This window comes from Phyllopteryx taeniolatus, chromosome 7, assembly GCF_024500385.1.
Source record: "Phyllopteryx taeniolatus isolate TA_2022b chromosome 7, UOR_Ptae_1.2, whole genome shotgun sequence".
In the NCBI taxonomy this organism is placed as follows: Eukaryota; Metazoa; Chordata; class Actinopteri; order Syngnathiformes; family Syngnathidae; genus Phyllopteryx; species Phyllopteryx taeniolatus.
The window spans coordinates 4,576,598-4,588,441 of NC_084508.1; the positions used below are offsets into that span (position 1 = coordinate 4,576,598).

At 45.0% G+C, this 11,844-nt stretch overlaps 1 protein-coding gene across 1 annotated transcript; it reads left to right on the plus strand.

Moving 5' to 3' along the window:
• The first annotated feature begins 1,260 nt into the window (after positions 1 to 1,260).
• Positions 1,261 to 11,473, plus strand: lmnb2 (lamin B2). The gene is made up of 13 exons (XM_061778918.1): positions 1,261 to 1,772; positions 5,412 to 5,548; positions 5,858 to 6,014; positions 6,811 to 6,936; positions 7,061 to 7,159; positions 7,234 to 7,305; positions 7,412 to 7,537; positions 7,612 to 7,832; positions 8,443 to 8,668; positions 8,740 to 8,847; positions 9,047 to 9,166; positions 9,255 to 9,347; positions 10,574 to 11,473. Exons 1-13 carry the CDS (start codon positions 1,539 to 1,541, stop codon positions 10,607 to 10,609), a joined length of 1,755 nt encoding a protein of 584 aa, XP_061634902.1. The 5' UTR covers positions 1,261 to 1,538; the 3' UTR covers positions 10,610 to 11,473.
• The last annotated feature ends 371 nt before the right edge of the window (positions 11,474 to 11,844 follow it).

Sequence of the window (11,844 nt, forward strand, 5' to 3'; positions counted from 1 at the left end):
ATAAGTAACCTCAAAAGTTGGGTAGATCACCAACCACTTTTAAAAGTATACACTTCATATTTTTGCTATTTTTAAGCAGGGTCACCTTATAAATATTTCTCAGTCATCATGGTGGAATTTACAAAAAAAAACAATTTAGAATTATTGTTTGTAAAAAAAAACATTTTGAATTATTATTTGTGCCTTTTTCCCACGCATAGTCAAAATAATATAATAATAATAATTTTGTCTATTTAACCAAGCAATGAACTATAAATTGTTTGTTTACTTTGTCAAACTATGTCAAACAACAATATAACAAAATAGCTTTAACAGATACAATACGAAAAAAGGGAGAGACGATACATTGATACAAATACAAATTAATTTGCAAAAGTAAATTTAAGGAATTTTAAAAAAGACTAAACAAGTAACATCAAATGTTAGGCAGATCACCAACTACCTTCACAAAATTATGAATTGCATATTCTTTGCATTTTCAAGCGAGGCGAAAGGGATAATGGTAATTTTTTTCAATGTTTTTTTTTATCCCAAATAAAAAATAAATCTTTATTTAAAACAAGCGATTCAAATGGTATGTCAAACAATAATGTAACGCATCATAGAGCTCTAACGAATACGGTCAAATTAAAGGAATTAATTGTAGTCAACGATACATTTATTCATTTAAGGTAGTTTAATAATGATTTGTTTATAAATAAATCAAATTCAAATCCGGGCTCCCTGGGTGGCTTTTCTCCGGGTGCTCTGGTTTCCTCCCACATGCCCAAAACATGCCAGGTCGGTTGATTGAAGCCTCGAAATTGCCCGTGGGCAGGAATGGTTTTGTTTCGATGTGCCCTGATTGGCTGGCGACCAGTTGAGGGTGTAGCCCGCCTATCGCCCGAAGATAGCTGGGATGGGCGCCAGCACGCCCGCCACCCGTGTGTAGAGAAGCAGGACGGAAAATAGGAGTAAGAATTTATTTCATGAAATTACATTAATAAAGACAATGAAAGAGGAGTAAAATCTTAAGGTTTTGTTAGCTTTCTTTTTTTAGCAGCAGATACTTTGGGAAGCTTAAAACATGAAACATCACGGTAAAACGTGATACTTATCACATTATAACGTCATAGTTAACGTTTAGTATTTTTCTGGGATGGCAGCAATACGCTTCCGTAAAATAGGTTTCTTTTTCAATGGAATAATGGCAAGTATGTACTGCGTTCTTGAGCCGTGACGTCACTCGCGGTTGAATTGTCTGGGGTTTCCCATGATGCACCGCGCGTCCGGAAACGCTCCCTGCTTTTGGCGCGGTGGTGGCAGCTGTGGCGGCCATTTTGGAATCCCTTTCAGCACTGTCTCCGAGCGAGCGAGAAGCTGCCCGTCCGCCCGTGGATGACTTACTTGGCTTGCCTGCCTCCATTCTTCCCTCGCTCGCCAAACCTCCTTTTCTTTTTTTCGTCCTAATTCGCCGAGGAGGACGCACACGCGTGTGTTCTCTTGTCCGCCGCAACGACCGAAGGATTCGTCAGAAAACAAAAAGCGACCGAGCCGTTATGGCGACTGCTACCCCAAGCCGTGAAGCTGGCCGGTCGGCGGCTGCCGCCGCCGCCGCCTCCTCCTCGACGCCCCTCTCACCCACCCGCATCTCTCGTCTGCAGGAGAAGCAGGACTTGCAGCACCTCAACGATCGGCTGGCCGTCTACATCGAGCGGGTGCGCTCCCTGGAGCTGGAGAACGACCGGCTGCTGGTCAAAGTGTCTGAGAAAGAGGAGGTCACCACCAGGGAGGTGAGTGAGTGAGTGCAACGAGAACCGTCTCGGCTCAACGAGCTTCGCTTGGCGTCGATTATTCCTTCATATTCAAAGAAATACAATAAATGGACATCACATGAAACGTGGGTGGCAACCGGCCAAATGTCGATCTTTTCATATATATATATGTTTTTTTTAATTATTTTTTTTTGGGGGGGTGGGACAAAACTAACAAAATACTTCGTCTTCAAGCCATTTTTTAACTTCATATCGGCGAACTCGGTCATTTGATAACGTTTTAAGTGTCAAAGTACTGCTCGGCTGTTCAAAATTTGAAAATAGAGCGGTTGCTTGTGCGCGCCATTTGATACCAACGCCCCCTCCCTTCTTAACTACTTCACTGATTTGTTTTTTTATGATTGTTATTCTCCACCTTCGACACAGTTGCAACTCAGGCGACAGTCAATATATTAAACGACTCTTTGCTTTCAGTTTACCACCGCCTAAACGCTAGTGTCTTTTTTTAACTAGCTTTTGTCCCTGTGTGTAAAGTTTCAAATATGAATTGATTTACACGAAACCAGCACTAAAAGACCGATCTTTTAAAGAAGTATTAATTTCCTGTGATAAATATTAAGAAAGATATGAATATTTAAAACTTGTGAAATTGAGAAGGGAGGGGTCAAGATTTCAGTTATGACCGTTTTGTTAAATCAGTTTCTAACATTCATAACTTAATCCATCTTGTTCCTAGAGACAGCATATAATAACGATGAGAATTATTTTCAAGTAATTAATTCCAAAGTTCAATTTGGAAATGTGTCACTCAAAACACGCAAAGAAAAAAATCATTAACAAATACTCCATGGGTTGTTAAAATAGAAGAAGAATCACCTTTTATTGTCATGAACATGCATGCATGCACATGAAATTTTTTCTCTGCATTAAACCCATCACAGTGAACACATACGCATGTTAGTGGAACACACTGGAGCAGGGGGCAGCCGAAGCGCCCGGGGAGCATTTCGGGGTATCGGCGTCTCGCTCGAGGACACCGCGGCCGTGAGTCCGGGCGATGTTGGTGGATGGTCCGGTCGGGGTCTTGAACCTAGGTCCCACACGGTGGCAGGCGATGATCTTCGCCACGGCTGCCGTACATAGGAATACAAGACACATTTTCATTTTAGAAACATCGCCATCTTAATGCTAACACTAGAAAACCCTATTAAGGGGTTAGCTTAAATTAGTATTAGATCACAGGAGGGATTTACCTTCCTATAATGAATATTCACACACAAACACCGTCGTAACACATACAGTCAGGTAGTATGAGAATACTCTCAGACATGTCGTCTAAATCTGTGAATCTGTGAGTTACATTAATAAAGTGAAATCATGACTTGTAGGGTTTCTTTTCCCCCCAGCTAATGTGTGTAGCTTTATGCATGTGCCGCGCCACACTGCCCCCAAGAGGCGAACACCAGATACTGTACATTAGTGATGGGCGAGATGAAGCTTGATGAAGCATTGTAACACTTCAGCCAATGGTTGGAGTAATGGTTCATTTCTTGATGCTTCATTGCACACGAAACCCCCTGCTGGCCACGTGCATAATCACAGGCAGCTGGATCTTGACCGCATACAGTATGTGCTGCCTTGCATTTTTGCCTCTTTTTGGCTCTTGTGAATGACTATGTATTACAAAACGACGTTTGACCAAGTAATTTCCCAAGATAAAGTGGACAATATATTATTTTTGAACGTTTTCTGTGTGCTTAAAATGTTCCTCATCACGGGTATGGCAGCTTGTGTAATGTCACTTTGGGAAAATGGCGTGGGCTTAAGAGGGCAGACGATTTTGAAAGTGCTTATTTAGAAATAACAGTTTATCATGATTTTTGTGTGAAGTGATTCATTCAAGAGCAAGATTTTTTAATTTGAGTCCAGTAATTTCTCCTCTCCCAGTGAGGTTTTATTTGACCTTGCTTTCTGTGAACACAATAAATACTTAACCATGAATAAAGTAAGAAACGGTGGAAAATGCGGTTTTTGATAAACAAAGGTAATTGATATGCGGTCCTGCTTGGGGTTCAAACTCAGGCGACCACCATACCCCAGGTTGAGAGTCGAGGGCACCAACCGGTGGGCTTATTAGACCAGGGTGCCGGCTTAGCGGGCAGCACCCTCTGCAAGGATTCCGAGGTGTGAAGTACTGTCCAAGCTATGTCCAAACTGCTGTCAACACTCTTCAAACTCTATTAGCCTATACAGACGTCACAGTCTTTATCCAGACTGAGCTGACCGCAACTCTATATAAAACACACACACACACACACATTTTGAATGGAGCCTGCATGAGGGGTTTAGATTGCTGTCAAACCTCGCGGCAAACCCTGAAGCGCTTCCCGAATCGGTCACGCGGTACAGCCGGGCAGCAAGGCTTCGGACGTCATTATTTCCGGCTCGGCCCCTAAATGAAGCAAGCCTCGATACGCACTTTGCGGAAACGCCCCCTCCATTACTCGACACATGCCTCGAAGACTGCGCATCTTGTAACATCACTACTGTACAGTCAGTCATGGCTTAAAAAAAAAAGTGATATACACTATAATGATTTAACAACCATGTTTTGTGGATTTACATTTGTCCAGCATTCAAATCTGTTTTTGCTCACACATTGTATCCTAAATTATTCCTATCAAGATAATGACATCTATTTAACACATTCACTGCCATTGACGGCTTTAGAAGTCAAATATCCATGTTAACTGGGAAGGCTGGCAGTGAATGAGTTAAGAGTACAGTAAGCCCCAGTGGTCAGCAGCAGAGGTGATATAAATAACCATTTGCGACCTATTTGTTATTTATACCTTAGTGGTTACGCGATGGATGTCAGTAGGCAGTCGGAGCCACTCAAAAATTGCCCGGCAGCACATTCTTTTCCTCGTAAAATCCTAGCGGGGGTTACTCATTGAGCCGGTTGGGACCGACTGCCCTCGGCCAGTCTGTGTAGATGCCCTCGCAAAAACTGGTGGCAGAAGTTCGTAATGTGGTCGTTTGACATGGCAAAGTTCACACATTTACCCACAACCCCCAAGGCTCCACTTTTAGAGAGTAGTTAGTCTTTACATACTGTACAGAACACAAAAATGTGTTCTTAAGAACTTATTGCTGCTCTTACTTTGGTGGTTCTTTTTGCATTGTTAATATGAGTGTGAATATTGCTGCTTTTGCATCCTTCACAGGATGAATAAAGTTTCTATTTAAGAAGTATCTTCTTTCATCACGGTTGTCAGTTTTCATTGGATTTGTAGGCTGGTGTGTCTACAGTTAAATAAGATGAGTGACGAACATCTATTCGACACAAAAGTGGCGCGAGCACGCGCTATGCGCCGTAGCACGTGAAAATCGGCTCGGCACATTTTTCGCATTCCTTGCTGGGACATACCATCACTTGCACTAATCGTAGTACAAGTTCACACTAACTTTTGAACGAGTAGCACTGGTCCAACCGACTTTTTCATTTGGTCGCACCATTTTTTTGAGGAGTTACAGCATGACAGAGTACCTTGCACATACAGTGCCACGGCCAGCCCTCCATTTTCTGGACCGCTGGTCTTACTGGTTCCCGAATGTGATCTCATTGCCCGAGTGATCCCTTTCTCTCGTGTTCAGGTGAGCGGCCTGAAGCACCTGTACGAGGCCGAGTTGGCGGACGCTCGCCGGGTTCTGGACGAAACCGCCAGGGAGCGCGCTCGGCTGCAGATCGATCTGGGCAAGGCTCAGGCGGACTTGGAAGAGGCCACACGCAGGTAAGCGCTCACCTAAAAGGTACTCTGTGGAAATTCGTTTCAGCTTTTAAGGGCCTTGTACTAGCATGCTCTTTATTCTCACTAGTAGGACAACTATGTCAGACTAGATGGACAACTACATGTTACTATGTCACTCGTAGTACAAGTAGCAAACAGTTGTCAACTAGTGCGCAGTTTTGTCTCGGTAGTAACATTTTGTACTACTAGTGTGCCAAATTTGAAAATGTCCCTGAGAGCATAAAGCGTCTCGCGGTCAGCGTTGGTCAGATGATGACTGACGACGGCTCTTTCGTTCCCCCGGCGTGCTAGCGGCAAGAAGAAGGATGCGGACCTGGCGGCGGCCATGACTCGGGCGGCCGCTTTGGAGAGTCAACTGAACCAGAGCGAAGCGGCGCTCTCCACCGCTCTCAGCCAGAATGCTGCGCTCAGCTCCGACCTGCTCGAAGTCAAAGGCCTGCTGGCTAAGGTGCACTTTCGTATTTACCAGGCTTTACACGATCAGGATTTGGGGGCCGATGGCAAGATGGAGTCTATTTACATGACTTGTTCATTTATTGTATATACTTGTGTACTGTACGCTGTCCCGGCTATATGGACGGGTGTTGTCCAGAGTTTGCATCCGTTTTTTCTTTTTTTTTTTTTTTTTTGTCACGCTGCGTTGCTTGAACGCGGCGTGGTCCTCCTCGTGTACATTCTTCAGGTGCCTGATCAAATTTGTTGTTGAGGCATTTAGATGGCGTTCCCCGCGACGTACTTCAGTTGTGCACAGACTGCAAATAACTTACAAAGCAAGCAAATAAAATTCGATTTGAATAATTGGATTTTCTCCGATTTTTGTTGTGATTTTAAGGCCAGCCCTCAACTGAACACGGATGCCGATTGTGGTTTTGCTCATTGCTATTTTTTCTATTCCATTTTATTCAAATAATAATACAGTATATAGAGAGCAGTGTTCAATTGATGACATGTTTAACGCTCAGTGTAGACATATTGGAGAAAATAACTACCAAAACAACAACGGTGGACCACTCTGCTGTTGCTGTGTTATAACAGTTGTAACATAGGCAGCAAAGTTTACATGAAGCAAGTAGTAGTTGTTACACGTGTCGCCAACTTGTGGCCTGGCATGGATATTCGTGATTTTTAATCGTCTTCGAAGCTTTGCGAACGGTTTGCCGACACCCGTTTGCCTAACACGGGCCCACTCGATGCTCACATTGTCTGGTGTAGTGTAACGCGTTGATGTGGTTGACGGTGCGCAGGCGGAGGACGCACACGCCGTCGCCAAGCGGCAGCTGGAGGCCGAGACCTTGATGCGCGTGGACTTGGAGAACCGCTCACAGTCGCTCAGCGAGGAGCTGGAGTTCAGGAAGAACATGTTCGAGGAGGTCAGGTCTCACACACACAAACCATGTCCTCGCAGAAAGCAACACTTGTTGCGTCAGGACAGTAGAAGGTGTGAAGAACATGACTGTTGCGCAAATGTGTGTGTTTATATGCGTGTTGATTTAGGAGGTTCGGGAGTCTCGGCGCAGACAAGAGCAGAGAATTGTGGAGGTGGACTCTGGTGTCAGACAGGACTACGAGTTCAAACTGTCCCAAGCTTTACAGGTATGCGTGTGTGTGTGTGTGTGTGAGGTGTTCCACTGTTGATGTCAATTTGTGCGTGTGCGCTCGTCTGTCAGGACCTGAGGAAGCAGCACGATGACCAGGTCACTCTCTACAAGGAGGAACTGGAGCAGACCTTCCAGGCCAAGGTGAGCGAGCGCCACATCTTCCTTCCTTTCCTTCCAGAATCAGAATTGTGTGTCCCCCAAATGCATCGTCACGCGTCTTTCTTTTTCTTCGTCTGGCCGCGTGTAGCTGGACAACGCCAAGGTGTCGTCGGCGATGAACGACAAGGCCGTGCGCACGGCCAGAGAGGAGCTGCAGGAGTCCCGAATGAGAATCGAGGGTCTGGCCTACCAGCTGAGCGCCCTGCAGAAACAAGTACCCGCGCGCCCCTTGGCGACTTCACCGCCCGGATCCGGCCCGGCGTCGTCATTAACCATATTTGCGTGTAGGCGGCCGCCGCCGAGGACCGCGTCCGCGAGCTGGAGGACATCCTGTCGTCGGACCGGGACAAGCACCGGCGCGCGATGGAGGCCAAGGACCGCGAGATGAACGACCTGCGCCAGCGCATGAACGCCCAGCTCTCCGAGTACCAGGAGCTCCTGGACGTCAAGCTCACGCTGGACATGGAGATCAACGCCTACAGGAAGCTCCTGGAGGGAGAGGAGCACAGGTGGGCTCGTTAGGCTTAATTAGGTCTTAAAAATATGCAAACGATTGATTTGAAAAAGAAATAACTCTTGATCTAAACATTTAACTTTTATTATCTTCCTCAAGTCAGAGCATATATAGATAGACAAACAAGCATTCACAAGAATGTGGGGGGGTGGGGGTCATAGTACCTGGAGAAAATTCACGCAAGCACGGCAATCTGATATTAAAGAAAAGGGGGGGGGGGGGGAGTAAAATATATTTTATAAATTATATTTGAGGATAAAATAAGTCATATTTGACCAAAATTCAAATTTTGGAGAAGTGTGCAGGGGCAAAGTCATGAATTTTGCTCAAATTCTCATTGAGGGGGGAAAACATAGTCTAATTTTCAAGAAAGATAGTCAAGATTTTTGAGATAAAAAGTCAAATATTTGAGGACGAAATGTGTACATTTGAAGAAATATTTACTTCACTGCCACCGTTTCTCAAGTTTGTGCTCGCAAGTCGGAGCAAAAAGAAATTTCCCAAAACTTACATCGGGTCACTCGTGTGTCAAGGCGCCACTGTACACACAAAGGGACGAATAATGCCGACGTTGACAAATGGGCGGGCGGGGCCTCTCCTTCCAGGCTCAAGTTGTCTCCCAGCCCGTCTTCGCGCGTCACCGTCTCCAGGGTGACGGGCTCGTCCTCGTCCCGCACCTCCAAGCGTAGGAGGGGGGACCTGGAGTCAGGTGACGCGCCGGGCGAGGAGCTGATGCTGGCGACTGAGGAGGACACGGCCAGCGGCGCCGTCTCCATCTCGCCCACCGACATGGACGGAAACTCGGTCACCCTGGCTAACGACACGGAGCAGGTGCGTGTGTGCGCCTTTGCTCGTCCGTTGGATTGTTTGTCGTGTTAAAATGTGCTGTGTGTGCGGTTCAGGACCAGCCTTTAGGAAACTGGAGGCTGAAGAGACAAGTGGACGACGCGGACGAGATCGTTTACAAGTTCTCGCCAAAGTTTGTTCTCAAAGCGGGACAGACAGTCACTGTAAGAGGACTTTGCTCATACGTTGTGGTGTTTATGGTTTAATCTTGGCTCATTCACTGCCAGCCTTCCCAGTTAACATTGATATTTGACTTCTAAAGCCGTCAATGACAGTGAATGTGTTAATGAGCTTTTATAACAATTTGAGGGTGGAGGGGGGACGTCAGTTACCGCACTAACACGTTATCGCGATCGTGCGTAGGTGTGGTCCGCAGACGCCGGCGTGGCCCACAGTCCGCCTTCTGATCTCCTGTGGAAAAGCCAGGCTTCCTGGGGCACAGGAAGTGATATGGTCACCAGCTTGGTCAACTCCGACGGCGAGGTAACGGCGTCCGCCCGTCGAGCGACGGCAAATTTAACGGTACGGCAGTTTGTCTCACGCCGTGTCTGTGTTGCATGCCGGCCAACAGGAAGTGGCCAGACGGAGCTTCAGTAAGAAGGTGGAAGTGCAAAACGGAGAGGAAGAGGAGGAAGAGGAGGAGGAGGAAGTGGTGCACAAGAGGGTGAGGTTTCATGAGTGTCCCTTTTGGAATGATTGTTTATTAGGAGGGCTGCAAAGGAGTGGATTGTTTCTGGTAAATTACACTGAAAGTTAAGATGGGACTTTTGGAAATGCATTAAAAAAATTGGAAAATATTAAATGAAGAGCCATTCAACATGCAAATAATAATCATTTTTAAAAAAAAGCATCTTCATCTTCTCTTGAGCTTCTCAAGCTGAGCCACTGCATTCTTTTTTCTCAATCCTTCTAGTCGATAGGCTCTTCATATTCAACTGCGCTTGTTTTAGTCAGGGTTATGCTAAGATATATTTTCTCCAACTCATTCGCCGCCGTGGACGTTTGTATTTGTCAACACGAACCCAACCGGCATATAGAATCAAGTACATTTTTCAACGTGTAGGTGTGAATCTGTACCACGATTCGTTGTATGCAATAAATTATAACGTTAAGATATTCCAAGTGTAAATTTTGTAACCAAACCCATTTTTACAGTAACTATAATATTTGAACAAGCTATTAGCATTGGCTTACTAAAGAACGAAAAGCACGAGACATTTTTTTCAGGCGAAAAGGAGTGTCGACTCTTTTGGTAGTTTTGATGCTTACGTTGTCAAAGAACACAATATTCTGGGGGTCTCGAAAGCTCGGTCAAAATGCTCTAAAATGGCTGCCAGTCAACAAGCCATCCGTCCATCCATTTTCTGTACCGCTTTAGCCTCACAAGTGTCGCGGGCGTGCTGGAGCCCATCCCAGCTGTCTTCGGGCGAGAGGCGGGGTACACCCCGAACTGGTTGCCTGCCAATCACAGAAGTTAAAATCCAACCTTCAATATCGTGATTTGCTGGTTTATTAATTCCCATAAATACGCTGGGGCGATAATGGCAAAACAAAAATCACTAGATTTTTTTTCATTGTTCGTTCACGATTGTCATGATTGTTTTTGTTTTTAAACTGCCCCTTTTAAAGCATCCGAACCGGGAGCAAGAGTACATCAACATTTTATTAAGAACTATCAATGAAAACGATGAACACTATTGAAACAATGTTTACTAAACGTTACAACAGATGTCGAAAACGATAAATTCACAGAATGAAGGAGGAAGCGTTTTATGGTGTAATAGGTGACGATATCATTCCGCAGTAAAACGTCTGAAGGAGCCATGCTCAGAAAGTTTGGTGTGCTTTTGGTGTATTTGTAACAAACGTCGCTGTGGTGTGTCCCGCCAGGCCAAAATGTCGTCCAGAGAGTGCGCCGTCATGTGAAGCCTCGGCGGGGAACCTTGGAGCCGCTCCGCCCGCATCCAGACAAACACCTCCTCATTTTTCTTAGCCGCCGCCGCCACACTTTGATAGCAACTGTGAGTTTTTTGTTTTTTTGCGTTGTTTTTGACAACGTGTTTGGTTTGTTGTTGGCCAATAACGTTCCCACTGCCAGCGTCACCACCGGACTCAGAAATAGATTTTTTTAAACCACCTTCTTGAAGGGCTACAATTGCGCTGCCGCCGTTGTCGACAAACCATCACAAAGGTTGATTTTTAAAGATTTCTTTCACTTTTTTTTTTTTTTTTAATAAAATCAACCTTTGAGTTTAGTGTGGAGCCTACTGACTGCCCACACCGTAAGATGGTCTCCTCGTTTTGTCAACATTTTAGAGCCACTTGAGGGCAAATTGATTTATTGCTCCTTTGAACAGTTCCAATATATTGAACACTACAAGGGGGGGGGGGTGCTCCTTTCATTAGTATGGGTGGAATATTTGAGTTCAGGTCGGGGATTTTAGAAATAGTCCAAATTGGAAAGTTTCCATGGGAATTAACTGGGAATTGAGGGTCATTTAACGGAAAGTTATCAGTCATGCATGAATTTAAACATTTAGTTTCATCATAAGTAAATATCCATGCAAAATGGAGAGCTCTCCTTGCCCACATGTGAAGGCATTCTTGTACCTTTCGCCATTTTTTTTTTTTTTTTTCCTCAGCGCTTCACTCGAGCGGCAGCATATCTGATGCTTGCTCACAACACAAAGCAAAAAAACAAAACTACCAAGCGACGGCTTGTAACTAGAGACAATACAACAAGTTGGGGCACTCGTATACTGCAGGAAATCTGGGTTGTCTTGGTCAAAATTATGATTCAAATCCTTTTTAAGAGCCAACCTTCAAGTTTCCCGTTAATTCCAATGGAAAATTTCCAATGTTGAAAATTTGCAGAATTTGGTCAGTTTATGAATTAATTGCCACAATTTCAAGAGTGTGAAAAGAGTGTTTCCGCTCGCGGGTCCGTAACTCGCAGCCTTTATTTCCTGCGCGGTTCCAGCAGACTCGATTTGAGCTTTTCATCCAAAGCGTTCAAAAGGTGTAATTTGCACCCTGATTTGTCATCTCACTTTGACTGCTCAAATGACGCCGAAGACAAAACTATACACAAATATTTAAACTGACCTTTTTTTATTTTTCTGGAAGAAAATGCACAGGTCACGTGATGCGTGTTGCTTTTA

Excerpts from the sequence above, each read along its gene's own strand:
- lmnb2 (XM_061778918.1), top strand. The coding sequence starts at position 1,539 with ATGGCGACTGCTACCCCAAGCCGTGAAGCTGGCCGGTCGGCGGCTGCC. Across the intron at positions 7,538-7,611 it reads TGAGCGCCCTGCAGAAACAA|GCGGCCGCCGCCGAGGACCG; the intron begins GTACCCGCGCGC and ends ATTTGCGTGTAG. Across the intron at positions 8,669-8,739 it reads TGGCTAACGACACGGAGCAG|GACCAGCCTTTAGGAAACTG; the intron begins GTGCGTGTGTGC and ends TGTGCGGTTCAG.